Raw genomic sequence first — 26380 nt, 5'->3', positions numbered from 1 at the left:
TGAAGTGCTCCCAATCCCCACGAAGTGAATTCTCAAGGTCAGGAGCAGGACTAGCGTTATGTCTTAATTGTCCAAAAGATAGTGGACTCGGAAAAAAATGAGCATTTTCTTCTCACCCCCTGCCATCCCAAATAAATGATTTCTCAAAGCAGGCCCTTGAACTAGTGCAGTGAATTATTTAGTAAGAGTAGAGCAACGGTTAAAAGTCATATAGGCAATGGGAATTCTTTTGGAAGTCCCTTTTCAGTGCCTGGTGGTCATGTACTGATTTGGGTCAACTTGGAACAGGCCCAGCTTGAACTCAATCTTCCCTCCTCTTACTTCTCATCTCTCCCCTATTAAGTCTTTGTGGATCACTGGCTTCAGGGCCATAAAACTCCTGGTAGCCAGCTAATCACGACAGGGGTTCAGACCAAATGACAATAAACCAATAAAGGGAGCTATAAAACTAAAGAGCGTGGCTCTTGGGGCACCAAGGGTCTGGGGGAGTTAACTCAGCTGCACATCTGCCTTCTAGACATTGAACTTGACAAACCCCAAGACTTTCCGGGATCTTTCAAAGCCGATGGGAGCTCAAACCAAGGAAAGGAAGTTGAAATTTACCCAGAGGTTTAAAGATGTTGAAAAGATTGAAGGTGGGTACATACCTACTTGATGTTTTTTATTACTAATTAATCCCACTTGATATTTGACTGATGTGTGTGCGTGTGTGTGTGTGTGTGTGCATGTGTGTGCGTGCACACATTCCCATACCAATCCACAGAAGTGTGTGCAGTGCCGTTCTCAACTTCTTAAAAAAAAATAAGTAATGACCTAGTTGGTCACCCAGTCTACCAATGATTGTGCTTAAAGAATTCCCAAATCCAGCAGTCGGCATTGTGATTGGCATGAGAGTGCCGCCTGGAAGACCTAGTCAGCAGTACTAAAGCCCAGGTGTCACCTTTACAAATTAACTAAGGGAGCGATGGCTCACCCGTTAAGAGTACATCCTGCTCTTGCCAGTTTGGTTCCCAAACACCCCCCATAGCTATTTATAACTATCTGTAACTCCAGATCCATGGTATATAATGTCCTGGTCTCTGTGGACATTTATGTGGTTCACTTAAATGAAGGCAAAACACTCATAGGTATCTTAAAGAAATCTTAAAAAAAAAAAAATCTGTGGTAAGGCACACCCTGGGTGATTTTAATGGCCATCCTGGATGGAAACGAGTATGCTGAGAGGGGCCACTTCTTATCTAGCCGTAGGAAGATAGGAGGAGGTGAACTCTAGTGTTTCTGTATGACGTGGTCCTTTCCAAAGGGCATGGAAAGGAAGCTGAGTTTAAGCAGCTTAACCTTTAAGCTATACAGTCTACCTTTGACTTGCTTTAGAACTCAGGCCTCAAACTTTGCACATCACACTTGTTGCCATATTTGTATGCCATCTGATCTATTAGTGCCTTGATGTTTTTCTTTATGTCTACTTGCTTCCTGGAGTTTTAAAATACTATTCTCAAGCACAGGGAAGCCTGTCTGCTGCCTTCTCGGTGTGTGTGTGTGTGTGTGTGTGTGTGTGTGTGTGTGTGTGCGCGCGCGCGCGCACGCGTGCAGCAGCAGCTCTTAAACCTATCCTTTCGTTGTAGGAGACATGACTGTCCAGTGCCACTACTACACTCATTATTCCTCAGCCATCATTGTCGCCTCCTACTTGGTCCGGATCCCGCCCTTCACCCAGGCCTTCTGCTCCTTACAGGTGAGCTGCTGTCATTTCTTCTGAATGTTGGGGCATGCACACACACAAGCCCCAGGACTGGATAAGGAGGGCACCTCCTCTCGCAAAACTCACACCTTAACTTGATGTTGGTGCCTATTACTTGTAGCCAGGCTATTCTTTATCATCAGTACTTGCACATCCACCGGTTCACGTAAAAAAAAAAAAATAGCAGAAAATAAAAATTCCCTGGGAAAATGGGAAAAAGTAATACAATTAAGGTAGAGTGGAAAAGGAAGGAGAGTAGAAACTGTTGAGACTGAAAAGATCACGAGGAAAGAAAAGGGGCAATGAACATAAAAATGTATAGATCTGTGCAAAGTACAACTGAAAGGCTCCAGAGGACAAGTAGATTATTTGAAATAAGAAAGAAATCTAACCCAGGAAAAGAAACTGGTCATCTTATCCATCCATACACTACCAAATCATTGTCTTGTCAGCTGAGGGATGCCAGGTTTCACCAAAAAAAAAAAAAAAAAAAAAAAAAAAAAAAAAAGCAGAGACTTAACTAAGTTTGGGTTCTGGATAAATAGCGACTTCCACTCAAGCAAGAACAAACTGGAAAGTTCTCTGCTGCTTAGCCAAAATGTGTGTTGTTTGATCTGGCAGGCCTGGAGGAGCTGGAGACAAGCCAGTACTAGAGTACTGGATGTGCAGGATTTCTAAGTGAGAGTCCCTTGCGGCCAGCACTGGGACAATGCTGAGATGCTCGTTGTCTCTCTTCTCTATGAAATCCTTCACTGGAATCCTGAACTCAAGAAGCCCGTTCAGAGGCAGAGCTTGAAATGTGAAAATCTATCAGTTATCCCAGCCTGAACCAGCTAGCTGAGCTCACTGCAGAGTGAATGCACTACAGGGCTGAGTTCATGGCTTCTGTGATCACCACCTTACAATGGTGAGAAAGCCATGGGCCCCATGATCAGATGCACCCTGAGCACACATGACCTATCTCTAACAACTGAGCCCTATCTCAGAGAAGTTTCAGTGTCCCAGAAATTGTGAGTTTTGGTCACTCAGAAAACACTGACCCTGAGAGACGAAAGCTGCCCTCGGTTGGCACTAAAAGCTCTCCCAAAGGCAAGGTCGGGCATCTTCTCCAGGAAGGAGTGAACCCCCTCACATCTTTTGTTTCTTGGCACAGATTCCCCTTTCCTTGGCTATGTAGCTTGTCTAGACTTTGTTTAACCCCTTCTCTCTGGAAATTCACTCAAAAATAATAAGTGTGCTTCCCTTGGGTCTCTCTCAGGCAACAAGCATTTTAAGTAAGTTTGGTTTGGAGAATGAATGGTCCCAGAGCTGTATCCCATGCCAGGAATCTCATACAGATGTTGCTCATTAATCCACAAGAAATGATGATCACTGTTGCTGATGATAATGATGGATTTCGCTGCTGCTTCCCAGACAGAGAGCTGAAATAGTCAAATGTTCAGGATGCCTTCCCAGCTCCCCCTTGGCCCTCTCGCTAGATACATTAAAGTCGGGGGTCTCAGCTCTACTTGTTGTTAAGGGTCTTTCCGTAAGGGGAAAAGATGGAGTAGAATAGAGACAGGCCGTGCCATGAGATTTGCAACTCAGCCCTGCCACTTAACAGATAAATATCCCATATGTTATGTTACCTCTGGAAATGAGGGTTGGCTATGCACAGACCACTGGGTCATCCAAAGAGCAAATGAAAAAAGTTGGGGAAAGTTCTTAGTTCTGGTCATCAACCACAATTACTTCTCCTCTTCCCTCTGTGACAAACCGGATTGGATCTGAATAGATTTTAACTTTTTCAAGCAGGTCTCCTCTGGGCTAAACCATGTTAAGGCAGCCTGGACTACAATAAAGTACCTCAAAGCAGAATGAACCAGATTAAACACATCCTGGATTAAACACATCTAAGAATATTTGGATACTGCCTACTCCACCTCTAATCATTAATGTGAGCTTATTTTAGCCTGTTTCCTCCACTAATAACTAGTTCAAGCTGGTTTGGGATGGTCTAACCCAGGGAGAGATGATCAGAGCCGACTTTTTATGCGTCTAGGGGGCACCTGTATTGTTAGTGTGACTCCAATGGGAATCTCAAATGTGGCTTAAGTTTGTCTTTGGCTGACTGGCCATTCAAGTTGGAATCATCTGTGATCTCTGTGTAACTCCTCTGCCCCACACCAATCTGTCTTCCCTTCTGACTTCTCCAGTTGATCATCACTGGCCTAAAGAACCAGCCATCTTCTGCCTTTTCCTAGAACAAAACAGTAACTACAACCATTTTAGTTCTTCTTGAAAAAAAAAAAAAAAGAGTGCAAAGGCTGCATCTGTTGAGGGAGTCCTGGGTTCCACCAGATCTCCTAAGGAATGTTCTGGCATCTTTGTCTGAATTCATCTGCCTCCTAAGGGCAGGCCTGTTTCTTTGCCTGCCCTCCTCCATGGTGACAAGAATTGTCCCTCCTTGTTGTCTCGCCCACCTGAGGGTCTGACTTCTAAGCGAGATGTGGATGGGTTGTGGGGTGGGAGGATGGAGAGGTTCCAGGATACCCGCAGTGAGGCCTTGAGCATTTGCAGGAGACTGCAGCCAGTGTCTTCTGAGTGTTAGCATGCTCCCCATTCTGAGCCGAGCAGTCTCTGCCGTTCACCTGCCAATGTGAGTCGGTGTGTGAGTGAGGACGTGTGTGCTTCCAGCTGGGGCCTTAGGGCCCACGTCCTGGGTTCTGCCATCTGATGTTGAGTAGATTATTTCCTTTCTCTGGAATTTGCTTTTCTTATTCAGGAGATAAAGATGGGGGTGAGATGCACAGAAGTCGGTGGTAAGAAGTACTGGAGTGAAATGCCAGGCACCATTGCTACCACACACTGTGTGCTTGTGTGCCACAACTCGTGTGGCCTGCTGAGCTGCTAACAGGCTGGCATGACGCCCTCTGGGCACTATGGCTGGCCGAGCTTGGGCTGGGCCCAGTGGTGTGGACAGCACCAGGATTTTCACACACTTTCAGGACTTCAGTGTGCTGTGCCCTGGCTTTGTGTAAGGGGCTTTTTACACGCCCATGGTTAAATGCAACTGCATTTAGGCTGTTTTAAGAATTGATGCTCCTTTAATATTGATGTGTTTATCTTCCTGTCCAAACTTGTCAATAAAAGGATAGATTTTTATAGTCTATCAAATATGGAATAATTGCTCATTCACGGGATTCGTTCCAGGACCCCTCTCTAAAACTGAAATCAGAGGATGCTCGGCGACTTATATAAAATGCCATTGTATTCGCATAGAACTTATACATCCCCCCATACTTTAAACTATCTCTAGATTACTTGTAATTTCCACTCCAGTATAAATGTTTTGTAAGCAGTTGTAATACTGTATGGCTCAGGAAACTGTGAGAAGTTAAAGGTATTAGAAACTTGAGACAAATATCTATTAAAATATTTCCAGTCTATGGTTGCATGTTTGAATGTGGATCCCTCAGATATGGAGTAGGAGTACCAGCTGTACATGTGTGTGTTAACTGTGGTCTGAGCAGGTAGAATACATGCAAAATGTGACCAGACTTGTGTCAGTTGTATGCTTTGTTGTTCCTACACCTTTTTCTGGGAGGAATGAACTACTGTATTCAGGGCAATGATAAGCCAAGCATTCTATAGTTCTCCTGAGCTTTGCCTATAGGGATCTGGGATCTGAGAGCCTCCTGAAAGCTGAGTCACTGTGAGGCCACACCCCTGCCGTGAGACCTTAGCCTTGGCTTGTGTTTCTGTCCTAGCAAAAAGCACCATATATTCACAGGCCTGAGATGAGATCCAGGCTGGGTGGTACCCAGCATGGCAGCCTGTTCCCAGCAAGGACACAGTGTGGTGGCAGCTGCTGTGTTTAATAAGGAATGGAAATAAAGCACTGTGCTAATTAAGTCCCACCCCTGCGAAGTCAGCTGTTACCAGCAGTGTGGAAGGGCTTTTCAAACTACCTGAGGCGAGATGTCTGGGCTTGGTGCTAGGCAGATGCTAACTGCAGGGAACTGAGAACCCTGGAGTAGGCTCAGCCTGTGCTGTTCCCTACAAGCTTTCAGTAGGTATCAGGGTCACAGTAATAGGCGGAAGATAAAGAGCCTGTGTCAGCGGCCATACCTCTGTGGACCCTACCTGATGTCATTACAGCTCACAGCTGGGCTACTGCCTCTGAGCCAAGTACCTTGCCCTTGGTACCTAATACTTTTTGGATGGTTAGGACACGGCTCGACCAGAAAACCTCCAGTCACACTTTGAAGGTATTGCCAGGACATGGGGTCTTCTGGCCTGACAAGAATCCTTCAGGGTCTCTATGTGGTTTAATTTTGATGATGTGACTTTAGCTAGGAGTATTGGGAAGGCACGTGTGTCAGCATCTGACTGCCCCAGATAAGCTGGCCCTGACTTTTTCCTTGGTGGTTGTGTATCTGAGCTGCTGTTTCCCACCCTTTTCAGCCCCCTGACTGAGTGATGAGGATGAAAACTTGGCTGACTAGACTCCTTATCATTTGTTTGCTCACAGCAAAAAGTATGGTTGTCGGCACGCTTTAGGGGTTACTTGCTTAAGGGAAACTTCACGATGTGTTCAAAGGAGAGTGGAGGCTGCTCTGCGTCAGACCAATCCCTACTGAGACCAGGGCCGACTGGGGCCTGGGCTTCCCAAATGTCATCCATATATTTTGGAATAGGATGTTGAGATGGGCTGCTACCTGAGGCTCATGGGATACATACCCAGTTTTCTGTTACCTGCACACCGTTTCCTCTTTAGTTGGTGCTCTGAGCTATCCTGACAGTGCCCTGACAATGTGCCTCTTACTTCCTGTCCCCATCCTAAAGACCCTTAACCTTTGCTACTTTCCTCTGTCCCTGTCCCAGGCACTGCAAGATCCTGTCCCCCAACACTCTACCTTTTGTTTTCAATGATTTCCACTCCATTTCTTTTTATCCCTTCAGAGAACCTCTGGTTTTCTACCATATTTCCTAAGACTAGGATCATCCCCTAGTCCCCTGGAGTATACAGGATAAAAGATATAAGGCTAGGACTGGAGAGATGACTCAGCAGTTAAAAGCACAGGCTGCTCTTTTGGAGGAACTAGATTCGAGTCCCAGCACCCACCTGGTGCCTCACAACCTTTTGTAACTTCGGTTCCAGGGGGATCCATAGCTGTGCCCTTTTTTGGCCTTTGTGAGTACTGCATTTCATGGTGCACATACGTATACATGCAGACCAAAAAAAACTCATGCAGATAATTTAATTTTTAAACATTCTAAAAAAAAAAAAGAAAAAGGAAAGAGAGAGAGAGATTCAGAGCTCATGGATTTGGTACCGCTTTCTCTGCACATATTCACTTGGACATACACATTATTGATCTCACAGCCAAAATAATCACTGGAATTTCAGGAATGGAGGGGAGAAGGGACTAAAGAGATTTTTTTTTTAAATTGTTGTCATCCTACAAGTAAGCAGTAAGAAATTCTCACCTGAGTCAGCACAGTGTTCTCTACCATGGCACACTGCCCGATGGGCAGATAGTAGCTTAAATCGGCCGACACAAGCCAGCAAGCGCACGCTGCTGTGACATACTTCTACACTATTAAGAGAAGTGCCTACAGAGCTAATAGGCCATCAACGTGCTCATAGGACCAATTCAACTCCTTAGCTTGAGCGAACAGAACTGCATCAGTCCCTCCTGGAAGGGTTTCAGCACGAGAATATCTGGGGGCTGAGGAGATTGGCTGGACAGTGTTGAGGGGGCGCTGTTGTTGCAGGGGACCTGAGTTTGACTCCTAACACCCATGCTGGGCCATTCACAGCTGCTTGCAATTCCAGTTCCAGCAGAATCTGTTACCTCTGACCCCCGTTGGCATGAGCATGTGTGTGCGTAAACACACACACACATAATTAAAAAATAAACCTAAATAAATTAATACATTAAATTAAAAATAAAAATAAAGCTAATAAAAAAAGTGACGTCCATGTAGTCATATGTCCTTGAACACATGTAAGCCCTGAGTTTCTTTTGAGGATGTGCCCCAAATTAAATGTTTTTCCCCTGACCTCCTCTCCCTGCCCATGCTAAAGAAGGTTTTAGGAATGCCATGATTAAGGGCTTATCCAGGGACAGCGGCAAAGTAAGACACACACAAAAGGAGTGTGATCTTTAGTAAAGCTCATTATTTCTCAGGCCACGTCAGTTACAATCTACACACTTGCAAGAACCAACATTCCCCCTCTTTTAGCTCAGTGTCCAGAAACTGCCCTTGGCATGTCCTTGCCTCTCCAGCGCTTCACTCACAATTTTGATTTGTGTCTTTCACTATTGCTGGATATTTTTAACATTATAAATGAGCAAGATGCCTCGGATTGTCTTCTTATCCCTACCATAGCCAAAATACATTGCCGTTTTCTCTCCATGCACATGATGTCTTGTGTGTGGGCCTTTTTGTCTCTGAGTTCTGCGCCTCTGTTTGGCTCCAGTGCCTCCTAGCTTTGACTGGCACACAGGAAATCATCCACCACTGAGAAGCTGTGACATCATTGGCCTTCGTGCCCTGTTTGCACTGGCCACTTGGATACACCTCATTCACGACATGCAAGCACAGCTGCAGGATGGACACAGGGACATATCTCAGAGGGGGAGCTCCTGCCCATCACAGTTTTTCTCCCCATCTCCACACAGCATTTTGCTGTTGTTTATCCGTTTGGCAGCAGCCTTTCCTCCTGTGGTCACCCCGTAAGGCCAGACCACGCAGCTCCGTGCCTCTGTGTCTCGACTTTTCTTCTGTCACTCTGCCTCCTTTGCTAGGAATCAAGTTCTGGCTGGGACTGACTGCCAGAGACCACTGGAGTGCATGTCAGCCCACACACTCACAATACAACAAAGCAACTCCACTTTTTCTTCTAGGGAATTTGGTGGGGTTCCTTTTTGTATTGCAGAAGTGAGAAAACCCATTAATTTTGAAACAAATGTATGCAAATACATTTATTAATATAGGAAATAGGAAAATCAGTTATTGCTTCCTTTATAAATAATACAGGCTTAAGTTTTAAAGATATTACTTTTGCTAAAATGCATTAGACAGCTGTGAAAAAAATAACATTTTTCTTTGTGGTAATATCTTTAACCAGATTTGTAGCACTAACAATATTTCCTATGTATATATTATTTTTATTTAATACAGGTAATCTTTTTATTACCAAATCATATTGTTTCTCAAGAGATTACCATCAGCACTTATAAAAGCTGCAAAAGGAAAAATGGGACCAGGAAAAGACATCAATCTCTCACGATGTGAGGTTCAGGCTGCAGATTAAATACACAAAGCTCTTAATACATTTCAATGAGCGACTCTTTAGGTGCAGATTTATTTAGATTTCCCCCACTTCATTTCCATTTGATACTGGACGGAGACTTCTAATCTTAACACAGAGCAAAGTGACCTGGGAGGGGCCACATCTTCAAGCTGTGCATTATGGTTGAGACCTCATGGGGACCAGGGTATCTTAGTGTTCCTGTCCCAGGGCAGAAAATGACCTGTGGCTTACAATGGATCAACACCTTTGGCTCAGGAAATGAGCCACCCAGTCCTTGTCTGCTGGGTTACCCAGGGGTGACACAGCTTAGCTCTGTACCAGGTCCTCCTCTCCCAGAAATGCTGAGTTCTCTTCAGCCGTCAGCCCCAACACAGTAGGCCAATTTGTACCAGTTCCAGAGATTTCCTTAGGACCTGGCAGGGGCAAAGCATGCCTTTTGCGGTTGCACCCATGGGTCGGCCCCAGCCTGGCATTCACTGCTTTGATAGCCTTGGGAAAGTCAGTGCACCTTGAGCGTCAGTTTTCTGGTCTGCAGCATGGAACTGCCAGCTCATTCCTGACTTCAGACCGCGTTCCTCCGAGACTGAATGGCTAGAGGGCGACACACAAATGTGGCTGAACATGTCGCTTTTTCTCCCACAGGGTGGAAGCTTTGATGTGGCTGATAGAATGTTCCACAGTGTAAAGAGCACGTGGGAGTCCGCCTCCAAAGAGAACATGAGTGATGTCAGGGAGCTGACGCCTGAATTCTTCTACCTGCCTGAATTTTTAACCAACTGCAATGCAGTGGAGTTTGGTGAGTAGAGACATTGAGAAAACCTGATGAGCCTGGGGTCAGAGAGCTTGGGATTTCTCCTGTTGGCCTCCAGGGAAACACTCATTTCAGCAGTCTTTTTTGCTGTAAAACTCATGTGGCCTTTCATAGGTACAGTTCAGAGGAGGTGGAAATCCCTGTTGGGAGACGGAACATTGTTGCAAAAGTGGCTTCCGAGGAAGGAAGCTGGGTCCAGGCTTCCAGGAGAGCACCAAATACCTACCTTGGGCAAGCGCCTTTTCCCTGGGATCCCACGGTTCCATGTGTAGTAAGATGGCACCCTGCTACCTAGAACTCTTTCTGACTATGTAGGGTTGCCTACCCTTGGAGCTCCTAACCTTGTGACCCACCAGCCCCATTTCTGGAGTGTCTGACTGCTGATGGCACATCCTCCTCTACCTCACAGCCCAGGATGTATCAGGCCTTCTTTCTGCTTCAGAGAAGAGAAGGCACAGAGGTTTACAGGGGCCTGGTGGGAACCTCTGGAGACTGTGCCTGTACCAGCCTCTCCTGGAAATGGCTGTGAGGGTAAAGTGGAGCAATGTGCTGAGGGGATGTGTGGGGAAACACAGAGCTGGAGCCAGGTGTAGGCAAACTCTCTAGCCAGGTCAGTAGATGCCGTAGGTGCTGTGGAAAGCACCTGGAGGCTGATAACAACATCCTTCAGGCCCATCCTTCCTTGCCCTCCCCCCTTTCCTTCAAGCCAGGACATGTGGTTTCCAGCCCTGGGCATGAGGCCACAGTGCTGTGGAGCGCTTGAAGCCTCTCCAATCCTGGTTCAGCTAGTCAGCCTGATCAGGGTCCTTGGTGAACTTGGCAGTATTCAGGTTCTCCTATGCCTTGTGACAGGCACTGGGCAGAACTGGATAGACACAGAGGACAATTCCCAGAGGGCATTGTGAGGCTCAGGATGGGAGGTAGAGGACAGGTATGACGAGGCTGAGGTGGAATACCATGCAGAGCGTTCCTCTGCCTAGGAATTACAGCTGTGCTCTCCAAGGAAGCTGTGACAGGCTTAGATGGAGTAATGGCGGGATCAGAGACAATCAGCTATCACTGAAGACAAGTGACCATGTAGCACCTACTGTGTGTAGGCAGCTTGGGTAGATGTGGCTTGTCCCAAAGACAGGTTCTACGTGAGGAAGCAGTGTGTAGATCTAAGTTAAAAGCAAATAAAGAAGTGGAACACTGCCGGGTGCTGCAAAGTCCTGTGAGGAAAACAGTCAGGACCATAGTTTGAGAGTGAATTGGAGAGAATTGTTAGTCTCCTCCCCAGGAAGAGCTGGAGCTGAGCTGAGTGATGAGAAAAAGGGGCCCAGCACAGCCAGAAAGCTTGAGACTAGAGGGAGATGTTATTTTATATGTTCCACAAGTGCTCTAGAGGGTTCAAGCAAGGCCATAGCAGCACAGCTGAGCGCTGGTCGTGGCTGGTATCATTTTGTGGGTGTTGTATGCTTGCTCTTCTCACCTCATGCCAGCCCTGCGTGGCTGTGTCAGCATCTTCACTCTTACAAGTGGAGAAACTGAGTCCCATAGAGGTCAAGTAGCTTGTTCAATGTTGGCAGCCGGTGGTCAGGGGAGACTTGGGCTGGGATCCAAGCTCCTCCTCATGCTGTCTGTGGACTATCCATCTATAACCCCAATATAATAGGTTAAAGACTTAGATGATATGTGCCTAGCATAGACCTGGGTGATGTGTGCTTGGGTTATCATCAGTGCCTTCTATTGGTTCAGTCCCCAGGGGAAAGCCTTGTTAGCAATGGGGAAGATTCACCAATAGTGATAATAGTAAGACCATGACTTGGAGATCTACCTCTGGAGTTGCCTGGGAAGCCAGGAGGCCCTCCTGAAGGATGCCAACTGTGGGGCCCAGCAGAGGAGGGCTGGGGCTCTAAGATAGAAGAGGCAGGAAGCAGTGTGGTCTGGTGGGACCCAGCTCACATTCTAACCTGCAAGGAGCTGGCAGTTGCAGACGAAACGGTTTTGACGTCCTTTGCTCTGGAAGCCAGCATGGCCTCGCTTATGCCTACTGTTTCCCTTAACACTCAGGTTGCATGCAGGATGGAACAACTATGGGGGACGTGCAGCTCCCTCCCTGGGCTGATGGCGACCCAAGGAAATTTATCAGCTTGCACAGACAGGTGAGACACTCCAGTCAACCCTGATGTGTACCTACATATTCCCCCCCCCATGTCCACCAATTTTTCTGTCTCACTGGTGGAGACCACCTTGAGGCTTTGCTATCTGGAGAAGGCAGAGAACGGACAGGGCCAGGGATGCTTGTGTTCCCGGATGTTTGAAGAACACCAGTTTGCTCCACGACTGTACTAGGCTGCCATGAAGTGGGCCTGGTGTTTCTCTGGTGGCATGTCAGTGTCCTCAGCAGCGCACTGGCAGGGCCACTCCAAGGACCTGCAGTTGTCCTCTGGCCTCTATATGTATGTATGTATATGTATGTATACATATATGTATATGTATGTATACCTATGAGCAGATCACACCCCCTCACACACACAGCGGCTTAACTTTGGAGAGCTGATGTTTTTAAACATGAGTTAGTATTTCACATCCTTTGGGCTTTGATTTCAGGCACTGGAAAGCGACTTCGTCAGTGGCAGCCTCCACCACTGGATAGACCTCATTTTTGGGTACAAGCAGCAGGGACCAGCTGCTGTAGAGGCAGTGAACACTTTCCACCCCTACTTCTATGGCGACAGGCTAAACCTCAGCAGCGTTAGTGACCCCCTGATCAAGAGCACCATTCTCGGGTTCATCAGCAACTTTGGACAGGTGCCTAAGCAGGTAGGTATGGCATTCATCTTACTTTATCAAGAGTGTGGGGAGCATACGCTTGGGAAAGAGAACAAAGATGTTCTATCCCGTTAGGAGTGAAGGTGGTGGTGGGAAGGGAGAATCATCCCCAGCCTTCAGAACGAAGGCCCTACCCACTTACCTCCTGAAGAGGGAAAATGGCACATTAACCTGGGACAAGTGCAATGTTTTCTGTAGCATATATGATGCTATGGCATTATTTTTATTTACTCTTGTTATTCCTAATAAGTTGAAACATCAAGTACCTGAAAGTGCTCTCCTAGGGACCTCCTTAACAGAGGCAGCTTTTGCCCGGGCAGCTTGAGAGAGAGGAGAATTGGCAACCGGAGAGCTTGTTTCATGACGTGGAGCCCCAGGCCCTCCATCTCGAACATCTGAGGACCCTGTAGAACCTTAAGTTCTGTTGGAGGAGGGCCAGCCCTGATAGCGCCCAGAGTAAGGTTACAGCTGTGCTGCACATGACAGCGCATCCCTAAGGCGTCTGCCTCCTAATGACCCGTGTGGTGTCTTGATATATCTCCAGATCTTCACTAAACCTCACCCATCCAGGAACAACACAGGAAAACCACCAGCACCTGGAAAGGATACCTCCACCCCCACAGGCCTTCCAGGCCACTCACTGTCCTGCCTTCACAGTCTACCAGCACTGAGACCCTCTCAAGTCACAGTCAAAGGTTAGTGCCTGGGCTTGCATTGTCTCAGGGATTTTTCTTTAGGGGCTGGGTTACTCTAGGACAGTGGTTCTCAAACATCCTAATGTTGAGACCCTTAAATACAGTTCCTCATGTTGTGGTAACCCACAACCACGAAATTATTTTGTGGCTGCTTCATAACTGTAATTTTGCTGCAGTTATGACTTGGACTATAAATATCTGATACACAGGACAGATGATAGGAGACCCCTGTGAAAGGGTTGCTTGATCACCTCCACTCCGAGCAGGGGTGACCCTCATGTTGAGAACTGCTGCTCTAGGAATTCAAGGGTTCAGGCTAGGGAAGAAATGGTTTTGCAATAACTATGTCTCCAAACTCAATGGGCACTGGAGGGTGCTCTGGAGGTGTCTAGGACTTAGAAGACCCACAGGCCTGTCTGTCTGTCTCTCTCTCTCTCTGTGTCTCTCTCTCACCCACACATCCTTCTCTCTTGCATATACATACAAGGACACGTTCCACACACCCTCCCTACAAATACAGACGACAGCCTCTGCACCTTTCTTGTTCTCAAGCACCCAGATGCATGTATGCACAGAGACGATAGCTGAGGACACGTGCCTTGGTTGGGTGCCTGTGAATCCCAGCCCTACCGCTTCATAGCTGTGTGAATTGTAGAGCTCTGGAAGAGGTGGTGGCTTTCTCATAACAGCTTGCACAGGGAAAGAGAGGGGCATTGGCCACTGGGATGGAGGGAAGGTCCCATGAACACAGTCTCCTCCCACATCATGCATACCAGTGCTGATATGCACACCCAGGAAGCATACTCTGAGAGGGGAGCATTATCTGCTCTTTCAAAGAGGGTTCTCAGCAAGGAAGAGGTAGACTTCCCTGGGGGATCAGGCTCGGGATATCAGTTGGTCATCAGCAAGCTGAACTGAGCTAGATTCCAGAGGGGGCTGGGAATGGCTTCCTGAGTTGAGCTGGTGAAACTATGGTAGGAGCTAGACCACGAGCCTGGGGTTTCTCCAAGGTAGTGCAGGAAGGGTAGGTGGACAGGGTCACTAAGCTTTATGGCTTTGGATCATCCGTTCCAACAGACCGTGTGGGCTTCTTCTGGTTGTATAAGAGCCACTGAAACCCGTGGGTCCCAGTTAGGGGAGGAGCTGGAAAAGGTGTGCTTAGGCTACTCCTAAGTGAGATGCAGCGGAGCCTCAGTGAGTGGCTCCGGGCCAGGCCATGTGCTTGGTGAAACTCCTCCTTCTGTGGCGTCTTCTCAGTGGGCCCAGTGAAAGCGGGTGCTTATCCTCACTGCATACACCACAATACTCACTGGGAGCAGATATGTACCTTTTCTCTCTAGGATCAGAGTCCCCAAAAGGGGCCATCGGCCACATTGTCCCTACTGAGAAGACTATCCTGGCGGTGGAGAAGAACAAGATGCTGCTGCCTCCTCTCTGGAACAGGACTTTCAGCTGGGGCTTTGATGACTTCAGTTGCTGCTTGGGGAACTATGGCTCTGACAAGGTGAGGGCTCGTGGTGGTGGGCAAGAGCAGCAGGGCTTAGAGGGTTTGGCCCTCTCCTACATGGACTTCAGGCCTGCAGAGCACGCTGTCACCTTGGCAGCCAACTCTGGTCACAGAGCTACACGAGGCTCCAGATGTGCATGCATTCTGGGTAGGAGTTCCTGGGCTCCCCTGACCCCAGGTACTCAGCAAAGAATGGCTCAGGCTGAACAGCTTGCAATAAGAAAATATCTCTCTCTCTCTCTCTCTTTCTCTCTCTCTCTCTCTCTCTCTCTCAATCTCTCTCTCTCTGCTGGATGTTCCCACATACCTTTCCAGTTGTCTCTGCTTTTTTCACAGACACCATCACTCAGACCCCCTCGTACTCTGCCCTGTTGTATAACCCCATGTTTCTAGTCCTTCTCTTTATAACCTTGCTCTACCAGCTGCTGGAGCCAGCCATCAAAACTAAGCCCCAAATTTCTCTTTCCCGCCCTAACACTGTCTCAGGCTGAGCTGCACCCCACTCCCTCTCACCACACTCCAAGGGTTTTTGCCGGCTGGGGATGGGTCTGGGATGGTCTAGATTCAGTCACCTGAGCCTGGCTGTAGAGCCTAGAACATGGCCTCCATTCCCTGGGTACCCCGGGCTCACCTATGTACTCCCTATTTCTCTGACCTGGCTTTCTCTGTATCTGCCGTGTCGGCTTTCTTTATCCACCTCTCACAGATCCTGATGACGTTTGAGAACCTGGCTGCCTGGGGCCCGTGTCTGTGTGCTGTATGCCCATCCCCTACAATGATTGTCACATCCGGGGCCAGTACAGTGGTGTGCGTGTGGGACCTCAGCCTGGTCAAAGGCCGCCCGAGAGGCTTGCAACTCCGAAAGGTATGTGCCTCTCACAGGTGTGGTGTCTCCGGTAGCCACAGTGCTGAAGCACACCCAGACTTACTGTTAGAGAAAAGTCTTGTCTGTCTCAGAGCATGGGACAGAGGAGCAGACGGCAGTCCACGGCTCCGTCGTTTGGGAATGGTTTCAATCCGTGGGTAGACCTGCTGAGCAGACAGAACGGCACCCTCTGTGGAGGCCCCACCACCATGCCGTGCGTGGTTCTGGGTATCTGCAGCGGCTTCTATATACCTCAGGGCTGGAGCCGTCAGTCTCCTGGGCCAGGCGGTGCTGTGGGGCGTTTGCTCCGGATGGCGGCCTACATCGCTTTCACAAGCACCACCTCACTTCACCTTCTAACAGCCCAGGAAAGGAGAACCATTACCACCCCCATAGCCTTGGTTAAAAACAAAAAAGTTACAAAGAGACTAAGTGGCTCCTCCAAGTTCATAGCTCCAGAAAATGGAACTTTTCAGAATGAAGCTGATACCACAGAGGTCCATAGCAGCCCGGGACCAGAGACTCCAGACAGAAAGGGTCTGTCCTTGACCTGTATTCCTAAAGGTCATCATAAAATAGGTTCAAAACAGTTCACAATGTGTTTATTTTTAAAGATGTGAAACATTAACCACAATTTAAAATTCACTTTAAAAATAATAAATTATCTGCTTTCCTTATAAAAAAATTTATTTCTGCATACTACCCACCCCTATATGCATATTTATACCTGCCTGAGTTTTATACAGACATTTTTGTTCCATTTCAGCCAGCTTATCAAATTGTTTTCATTTTTCTACAGCCTCTATAATTTGCATTTCAATTGTTCCAGATGATTCCATTTCCATAAAATTACATTTCAATTGTTATGTCAGTGTTCCATGGTTTAATAAACCATTTCTTCTAAAACTAGACAATTAGGTTATTTCCAACTTTTAACCACTTTCAACAGTGCCACAAAAACGTGTTATATATATGTATGCTATTTGCTTCTGACTAATTGTTTCCTTATGATGTGTTTTGAGGAGAATTACTGAGCAATGACACAAAGTTTTCTGAAATTATGAAATTATTCTATAGCTCTCCAATGCCATCAGCAATTAATTGAGACTCACCACGGCAGGCAATCAGGGAGAATTATTTTGAGAGGTTTTATTTTATTGCATTGTATTTATATTTTGCCAGATATGAGATGATATAACAAAATTAATTGACTTGCATTCTACAAAGAAAAGAAAGGAAAGAAGGAAGGAAGGAAGGAAGGAAGGAAGGAAGGAAGGAAGGAAGGAAGGAAGGAAAAGAAAGAAAAAAGATCCCGTTGGGTGCTCATTTAGAACTGCTCGGCTCTGCCTTGATTTTCCTGCCTTTCCAGATGATAGGGCACTAGGTGCCTCCTGACATTGCAGTTTCTGGGCCAATGGGCGACAGCAAACCATGCCTATTTTGGCAGCACCATAGCCCTCTCTGTACAACGCAGGCTGACTTGATTCCATAACGCAGCCTCTACTGCCATTCAGGCTCAGAGTCATTCTCTCTGAGGCCCCTGACATAGGGTTTAGCTGTGTTCTTTGGAGCTGTTATGTCAGTGGTCAGAACCTAATCATCATATTCAGGTCATTCTGGAAGATTGATGAATTCTTATCAGCCTCTCTCTCTTTCTGCTTATTTTTATGCTTTTGAGACTATTCAAATCTTCTTCAATGGGTCGTGTCTAGGGATTTGCCACCACCACCTCGATGGTGTCACATTAGGATCCATCGAGGACGAACAGAAACTTGTGGCAAAATTTTTAATAGCTGTAGACAGGCAAAATGACAACTTTGAAAATGGTGTTCAGTCTCATTGACCCAAGTGAGTGAGAAGTTTGTCTCTGCAAGGATTGAAGCTCTATCCATGGTTGAGCCAGGCAAGTCCCTTTCAGGGTGCCCACCTCTCCACCCTTCTCATTGATCACAGGGAATGACAGGCATATTCAGACAAAGGACCACCTTCGGCTTTCTGGGCACCCTCTGGGATGCTCAGGATGAAATCTTCACCATAGCCAGGAGCACTGGACCCCTTAAGATGTCGAAAGAACTGTCTTCACACCCACCCATGATTCAAGGTTGAAGGCCAAGAACAAGTGCCCAAGACACCAAGGTCATGCTCTCATAGCCACAGGTCTCAAACAGTCACGTTTTATGTGCGAGAGATAACTGAGGAGGTAAAGGTGCTCATTGCCAAGCCTGTCACCTGAATCTAATTGAGATCTTTCATCAGACCCGGTGGCTCATGCTGATCATGCTAGCATTGTAATCCCAGTTTGGGCAGGAGGCTGATGAGTTCAAGGATGGCTTAGGCTATATTGTCAAAAGCCCTTTCTCAGTACAAAACAACAAAAGGTTTTCCATAATGACCCACTTGCAGTCTTTCTTCCCAGTCTCGTGCAAGAACTGCTTGGTTTCTGAGTCTCCCTCCTGTAGTGTAATACACCTCCAGCTTCAGTGTGCAGGAGACTTCTTGGATGGGGTAGTGGTGAATATGCAGATTCCAGGGTGCCAGATCCAGAGTTTCTGATTTAGCAGACTAGCCGCATATCCACTAAGGCCCCCAGATCTGCTGAGGCTGCTGGCCTGGACATGTACTTTGCCGTTTGAAAGCTTTGCATACTAACAGTGCTAAGGGACTGCTTCAGATCTGAGGATAACAGAAGGAGAGGACAAAGCATAAGGGCACTCTGGGCCCCTGGCTGGAGTACTACAGAGGAACTATTGATTCTCCCCAGATAGGCCTCAGATTCTAGAGGTGGATGCCTCAAGAGGCAACACATAATTGCCCCCCGCCACCACACACACACACACACACTTGTCTGTAAAATCACTGATACATTCTGAATCTCTGGTTCCTCATCTGGTTCCCAGAAACAAAGGCAGCCTGCCAGCAGCCATACTGGGAGGGCCTCTTACAACCCCCGGTTATGTCTCTTGTTCCTAGGCCCTGTATGGACACACCCAGGCTGTCACATGTCTGGCAGCCTCGGTCACCTTCAGCCTCCTGGTGAGTGGCTCCCAAGATCGCACCTGTATCCTGTGGGACCTGGACGACCTCTCTCGTGTGGCCTGCTTGCCTGTGCACCGGGAAGGCATCTCAGCCATTGCCATCAGTGATGTCTCGGTGAGACCTGCTTCATTTTCCCACCTCTGGGCCCACTTCCTGTGTCTCTGAGCCTGCCCAGTAGTATGTTGAACAGTGCTGCAAAAAAGAAGTCAGGGACAGACATATTTTGCTCACTCCCAAATGTGGGCGGAGGACCTATGTGCGCCTACCATCCCCTGCCAAAAGAAAGCAGGGCACGAGGAGGCCTTTGCTCTGGTATTTGCACAGCAAGGGTGGGACATTCTGGAAGGACATCACAGAGTTCTATGAGCCACTTGCTGTCACTGGCACCTCTTATGCTGTCATCCTCCTGATGGAATCCAAATTTCTTCATGGAAGCAGTGTTGTGGGCAGCCAGTTGAAGGTCCCTTATCCAGAGACAGGGAAAGTCTTTAAACTTTGTCTTCTCTGGAAGCCAAGATATCATTAGAAATCAGGATCATGGAGAAGCCCAAAGCCTGGGCCAGTGTCCTAAAGCACAGACTTATCTTGGCTAAGCATTTGAGAAGTTTCAGTCTCTGCTCAAGTGACTCCATTGCCAGGGACCCGAGTCAAGGCAGAAAACACATAGAAGGGGCATGATGGGGCAGAGCTGCTCATGTCTCCAGGAAAAGAGAGTACTCATAGAGGGCAGAGCCAAGATACACCCTTAAAAGGTGTGCCCCCATTGACCTGTTTCTTCCAACCTGGACAAACCTAGTTTCCACCATGTCTCAACAATACCATCAAACGATGAATGTACAAGTAGGGTGATGAGATTAGAAGCCCTGTAGAAGATATGAGATTGGGTGCTTGGTGAGCAGACTGGGTGACTGAGCATGTGCTGTGTAAGCCGCTGGTGAGTGTTGCATGGAATCACGCCAGCCCTCATTGTTGCAGGGAACCATTGTCTCCTGCGCCGGGGCCCATCTGTCCCTGTGGAATGTCAATGGACAACCCCTGGCCAGCATTACCACAGCTTGGGGCCCAGAAGGAAGCATAACATGCTGCTGCATAGTAGAGGGGCCGGTGTGGGATGCAAGCCACGTCATTGTCACAGGCAGTAAGGATGGCATGGTTCGGGTAAGTGTGTTTTGGGGCAGAATGAGTACGCAGCATGATAACAGTGTTATCTTATTTTTTCAATTCCTCCATGTGCCACGTACCGTATGTGGAATTTGAAAATATCCCATGCCAGATACCTCGAGCAAATCAGGGGAAAGGTGGTGTTTTTTAATGAAGAAAAAAGAAAATGAGAGAGGAGGCATGTTACATACACATATAAACAGAGAAGCCCTGCCTCAAAAACCAAATATAATAATAATAACAATAATAATAATAATACTATAAAAATAAAAAGAATGGGGAGGCATTAATTAACTCAGTGATGATATGATAGATGGACTGTGGGGTTTAAGGTTAGATAAGGCAGAGGGGGAATTAGAGAGATGGCTTAATGGCTTAAATACATGTTGCTCGGGCATGAAGACCTGAATTCAGGTCTCCAGCACCAGTAAAATCTGGTTATTTTTTAAAGTGGTTTGTGTGTGAAATCCGGGCATTAGGAGGTGGTGACAGGAGCTTGCTAATGAGCCAGTCTAGATGAAATGGTAAGTGCTTCAGTGAGAGATCCTGTAACCAAACATAAGATGGAGAATGAAAATTAGACCACACACGAATGCACGCTCACATGCATGCAGCACGCACGCGCAAACACACACACAAAGAATCGATAAAGGCTTATATAATCGGGAAGGAGGAGATCCACCTAGGAGACTCAGGGAACACGGGGTGCCGTGGCAGTGGCTCACTCCTTTAATCCCAGCACTCAGGGAAACAGAAGCAGGTAGATCTCTGTGAGTTCAAGGCCAGCCTGGTCTACAAAGTGAGTCCAGGACAGCCAAGGCTAGAAAGAGAAACCCTGTCTTGAAAGAGAAAACAAAACAAAAGTCTCAGGGAAGAGAATGAATGAAGCCTTCTAAACTGCAATTGTTTGGGTTTTTATTTAATTTTATTTTATTAATTACACTTTATTCACTTTGTATCCCCCCCATAAGCCCCTCCCTCTTCCCCTCCCAGTCCCACCCTCCCTCCTCCTTCTTCACGCATGCCCCTCCCCAAGTCCACTGATAGGGGAGAGGCAATTGTTATAGCCTGAAACACCACTAGGGGAGCTGAAACCTAAACACCCTTTTCCTTATGATAACAGCAGAAATGAATGCTCAGGGCCTCTCCCCATCCACCAGGGCCCCCCAGGTGTGAGCGAGTAGGCATGGACCACCCTGACCCTGAAGACAGGGTAATTCAGATAGGCCATGACATGTTCTTTTTTTCTGGACAGATTTGGAAGACAGAGGACGTGAAGATGTCTGTTCCCAGGCAGGCGGTCACAGAGGAGCCCTCCACTGAGCCCCTAAGCCCCAGAGGTACCTGCCTGAGGAGCTTGATTCACACGGCCTTCTGTCCTCCTCTCTCCCTACCTCCGCACCAGAGCTGCAGCTCCACCCAGACATCAGAGCTCAGAGAAGAGCCTGAAGCTCTGGAAAGTGCTGCCAGGGGACTATATTTGTTACTTTTGCATTCTGTGGTCCCACACCGGGCAGGAAGCACTGCTCAGGGGCAGGAAGGCTGACTGTGACTCCTGGTTCCAGACCCTTCAGCATGGAGTTGGGAGTGACTCCACCCGTGACGGCGGAAGTGTGACACGGCAGGTGTTTCCATGCATCAGAGCAGGGAGCAGAGGACTAGACCAGGACCAGAGTTGTGTGACCCTGGCAGATGCAATCCTCACGACATGTTTCTGTCAAACAGTCCCCACCCCTTCCAGGCTCCATAGCCTTTAAAACAGCGCTACAGGCTGGAGTCAGGGCGTTATAAACAAGCCTGCTCCAGACCATGACAGGGGCCATCAGAGAATAGTTTGTGTCCTGCAAGTATCGGGTGCCCTAGGAAGCAGTTCTGTAGAGTCCTTCATTGGGCTCTGTAGTGCTCATTAGACAAGTAGAATTCGGTGGATGTCAGGGCCCCGGGGCTTTAGGAGGTATAGATGCCTTCATGTTCTCCTTTGGTGCTCTCCGATGGTCCTGCCACAACCCAGGACCTGAATACAGCTGGCTAATTACCTGGGAAGCCAGCAGAAGAGAGGGGATGCTCCCCCAATGAGGAGGAGGGAGATCTAGAATTCCTCAGATACTATCCCTCATTATGGCACTCAGCAAGGGGTTTACTCTAAAGGTACTTCCCCACCCTGAGACTCATCCCAACCCACTGAAAAAGCTCAGAGTGCCTGGGCTGGACTGTCACATACATTCCCAGGTGATAGGCACAAACCCAAGAAGACCACCATACTATGGCAAAGCCCTCTTCTCCTGTGGCCAGTGCAAAATCCTCCTGCCATCGCCACAACCAGGCTGCCACAGGGCTAAGATGTCAAGAGCAGGAGACATTTGGCCAAAACCCTTCTCATGCACCCCTCCAATCTCACTGCAATCCGGAACAGGAAAGTTTACCGAGCTGCCCATCTTAGCGATGAGGAAACCCAGGCACAGAGACTCAGTAACTCAGTTATCCAAAGCTTGCCACCGTGATTGCTCCTGCCACGGCAGCAGGTACAGCAATCCTGCCCTCAAGTACAACCACATGACCACTCTCCCCATCCCCTCTGCTACAAACATGGTGCTACAAACAAAAAAGCAACCTCAGAGGGATGCTTTGGACATAGAGTGGCCATTAACAATTAGCTTACCTCTTTCGCATGTTTTGTCTGCTGAGGCTCTACTGTGTCCTGCATTCAGTTTATACGGAGAATCCCTGCCTCCAGCACTTCCAGGAATTTATCAGGAATTTGGGTTGAGTCGGAGCATAAGCATCACAAGCCAAGAACAGTGTCCAGCCCAGTGTCCTGGTGCCTCGGAGTGCTTGGAGGCCACAAGGAGCCAGTCCATCTCAGTGTGAAGGAGTTCAGGACTGTGCACTGCGGAGTTCCGCAGAGAGCAGCAACCACACCCTCACTCCCACCCCCGGTTCTGTCCCCTGGGAGGATCCAGCTCAGGGACCCTTTTCCCTTGGCTAACACATACACAACACTAACTGTCATGATGGTCTCAGGATCAACTTCATGCCCAAAGGGATGAACTCAGCCCCTGACTTACAGATCCCAGTGCAGGGCAATGGACCCCCAGCTTCTGTTTGACACCAGCAGTGGTGGCCATGTGGTCTGTAGACCCAACTCCACCCCCACAGCTAGTGTAGCCCTGTTTCTTTTCTGCTCCATGAGAATACTTCCTGTGAGAAACAGCAGACAGGAATCCACTCCACAGAATTCATTCCTCGGACTCCCAAAAAATTCTTCTCTTTGAACACAGCGTTGATGACATTAGGGAAATTACAAGATGCTTTCTGACTGACAGGGAGTCCCAGGATCCACACCCGTCTCCTGCTGTCTGTCCTGACCTGAGGTTACTACTGCCCTTCGGAACTGACAGTCAGGATCAAGGTTACCATTAGGATGAAATGAAAAGGTGGTACATAAATAGTTAAAAAAAATGGGATGGAGCCTCTTCTAAAGTCAATGAATCTTAGAGCCACCGGAGGGCTCTAAGAAGAAGCATGATGCCCTAGTCATGCTGCTCAAAGCTGTTTTGTTGGAAAGGGATCAGGATTAGGCATGACACATGAGTATTTGCATATGTGTCCTATTGGTGGGTGTGTTATTACACCCGCTCACATGTCTTAAGGGGCAAGAAAGGAGGTCTGTAAACATACTGAGGATATGCATTGCAGGCAGTTGTAATCTAATTTCTGCCTGGAACTCATTTATTCATCATTTGTGGTAAGAACTGGCCCACTGGTGCATGGCTTGCTTCAGAAAGCAGCCCCTAGGTTCGGACCCAGGAAAAGCGTGATGTTTGGAGCTGTGCTAGGATTTCCAAGTGCCTGTCTGCATCTGTGAGCCACACTGTTCTCTCCTCATAGCCTCAAGAGTTCCCTGGTGCACTGGAGCTTCTGCACCCGTAGGTGGCCACTTCAGTGCCATCGGGGTGTATAAGAGCACTCAGGTCCCAAGACAACGAAGCGGTTGTCTCACAGGGACATGGCCACTTTCTGTCTCTCCCTTCACATTGAAGGAATTACTGTCTGTCTCCAAATGCAGTCATTAGAATGAGTGAGGTAACAATCATTGAGTTATATTTTTTTGAGAAAATTCTCTCAGCATTTAATTATTGGTTGGGCGTGAGAGGATTTAGCTAAGTTGATAATGCAGACTTTATGTAATTTATTTTTACTAGGCAATTACAGCCTGCATTACACCCTGGCAGCAAGGTATTGTGGGGCATCTTATTAAGCATAAAGCCAGTAAACACTGATGAACAATTTTGCTGAACTAGGCATGCAATTTAGAAAGCAATAATACACAAATCCAATTTGGTACACAATGGATACCGCGGCACGTCAGCACATGTAACTATCACAGCCTGCAAATTAAATTGGGACGGCCCTTTTTGCAACAGCACAGGCCAAGATTAAATATATTTTCCCCCTCAATTTAACAAGTTGCTGACCACAAATATAAATGTTTGTATCTGTGTGGTCCTATGTATGGGCGCACCCAGGCTGGTGCTGAAGCCACTGGGTGCTCTAACTTTTCGCTCTCATGCTTTCCACAGGTCACAAGTGGGCCAAGAACCTTGCCTTGAGCCGAGAGCTGGACGTCAGTGTTGCTTTGAGTGGCAAGCCCAGCAAGGCGAGCCCTGCTGTGACAGCTCTGGCTGTAACGAGGTAAGAACAGCCTGCTTCCTCCAGGACTCCAGCAGAGGGCGCTACAGCCAATTTAGCCAAGTCCCAGCGTTTCCAGCTGCGTTCAGATGATCAGACCCAGCAAAGTCACAACACTAAGGGGACCCAGGCAGACCTAGTCTTGTTGTTAATCCCCATATGCTCCTGCTCTCTATCTCATGAATATTCATAGATTCATGAAGAAATGAAAATGGGAGGGTCCCGCCAGTGATAGAAATGTGCTGATGATGACATCATTCATGAACAGAAAATGCTCTTTGAGGTCATTTAGTCAATGCAAAGTAGTCTCAAAGATGGCACTGGGTTCTTATTATTTTAGTTGTCATGGTGACCCAGTTAAGCCTTCTAGGGAGCTGCAGTTGCAAGAGCAGCTGACTTTTTACTCTTCTTACCCCTCTCACTGGCCTACAGTAGCCCTCTGAAGACCCTGGTGTAGGAAGTTCACAGTGTTCTGGATGCCAGGCTGGCCTATGTGGGATGGCATGGGGGAGGCAACCCGAGCTCTTTCCTGGAGCACATGACAATTGCTGGGCCTGGGCTGTGGCTGCAGCCCTCCTGGAGAGCTGCTCTCCCAGAGCTAATGCGGGAGAGATGAAGGAGGGCCTCAGCCCGCTCCTCAGCGCCCAGCGCTTCAGGACCTGCAATAGTCACCATGAAAACCCCCCTCCCCACCCTCAGGTCCACCCAGAGTTCATGTCTCCCACTCCCTCCCTCCGATTCACAGGGGACAGGACATGGACAGTTGCACTGATTTCCCGAGTGCTGGCAGGGATATGTGGGTCTCCTGCCATGGCCTCCAATGCTCTTATCTTTTCTTTTCCTTCTCAAGAAACCAGACCAAGCTCTTGGTTGGCGACGAGAAGGGGAGAATCTTCTGCTGGTCTGCTGAAGCGTAGGAGGAAGCACGTGCTAGAGGCACCGGCATCAAAGCTGAGTGCCCTGGGGTCGACAGCAACAGGCCACAGGCATTAAAGGATGTGCAGCCTGGGCTCTGTACCTAGAGCAAGCTTTTGGGGGCTCCCTTCCCCACAGTTCTCAAGGAGTCCCTGATAATTTGCTCTGTGTACCCCAAACATCTCTGTGCTCCACAAGACTTCTGTATAAAGGATCCTGGGAGACACTGCTGCTGGAAACTGACCGGCTGATGACAAGCCACACAAAAAAATGTACAGGCGACTCATCTTACCAAAGCTTATTGCACTGGAGAAGCAAAGGGGTTGGGTATTGGCTCATGGAAACCACTCTGTTATCTTTATTTTATTAAAATATCGTTTTCCAAATGGAAGGCTGCTTGAGCATCACCTTGCCTGGTGTCATCTGAATTCTTACAAGTCAGCAAGGCCACACAGAGTGGGCGGTGTTGCTGAGCAGCCTGCGTGCCTACGTGATGGTCAACCTGGCCCAGACACAGGAGAATCAGGTAGGGCCATACACCCAGGCCTGGGGTTTCCCACATCCCAAATTTACAATAAAAGCAAGTGGTGGTTCCCAGCCAGGTCCTGCCTTGGTCCACTTGTCCCACTGTTCATTGCTACCTGGAGATCAAATGTCCCCATCCGTCATGTTGATTTTTAGGTGTTGCTCATCTTGAAGATGTATTGAATGGAATGAAACTCAGGTGGCTGCAGATTATGTAACCCCTCAGCTCCCTCAGCTCCAGTCCCCTGAAATTTACCCTCTAGTGCCCAGGTAGCGATGTGATGCCTCCTCATGTTTCTCCAAGCCTGACGAGGC

General features: G+C 47.9%; 1 protein-coding gene across 1 annotated transcript in view; it reads left to right on the top strand.

The window, feature by feature from the left end:
- Positions 1–25947, top strand: part of Wdfy4 (WDFY family member 4) — a 206044-nt gene extending 180097 nt beyond the window's left edge. The window contains exons 49-61 of the mRNA XM_055612466.1: positions 518–635; positions 1626–1735; positions 9690–9843; positions 11911–12002; positions 12451–12663; positions 13217–13367; positions 14708–14871; positions 15581–15739; positions 18710–18889; positions 19751–19933; positions 21192–21276; positions 24517–24628; positions 25476–25947. Of these exons, the coding sequence (XP_055468441.1) occupies positions 518–635; positions 1626–1735; positions 9690–9843; positions 11911–12002; positions 12451–12663; positions 13217–13367; positions 14708–14871; positions 15581–15739; positions 18710–18889; positions 19751–19933; positions 21192–21276; positions 24517–24628; positions 25476–25542 (1788 nt within the window). The 3' untranslated portion in view covers positions 25543–25947. The remainder of the gene's footprint in view (positions 1–517; positions 636–1625; positions 1736–9689; positions 9844–11910; positions 12003–12450; positions 12664–13216; positions 13368–14707; positions 14872–15580; positions 15740–18709; positions 18890–19750; positions 19934–21191; positions 21277–24516; positions 24629–25475) is intronic.
- The last annotated feature ends 433 nt before the right edge of the window (positions 25948–26380 follow it).

Source organism: Psammomys obesus, unplaced genomic scaffold, assembly GCF_907164565.1.
Source record: "Psammomys obesus unplaced genomic scaffold, mPsaObe1.curated_primary_1811, whole genome shotgun sequence".
NCBI lineage: Eukaryota > Metazoa > Chordata > Mammalia > Rodentia > Muridae > Psammomys > Psammomys obesus.
Note: the sequence above shows the minus strand (reverse complement) of the source record. Positions and strands in the feature narration are given on the sequence as shown.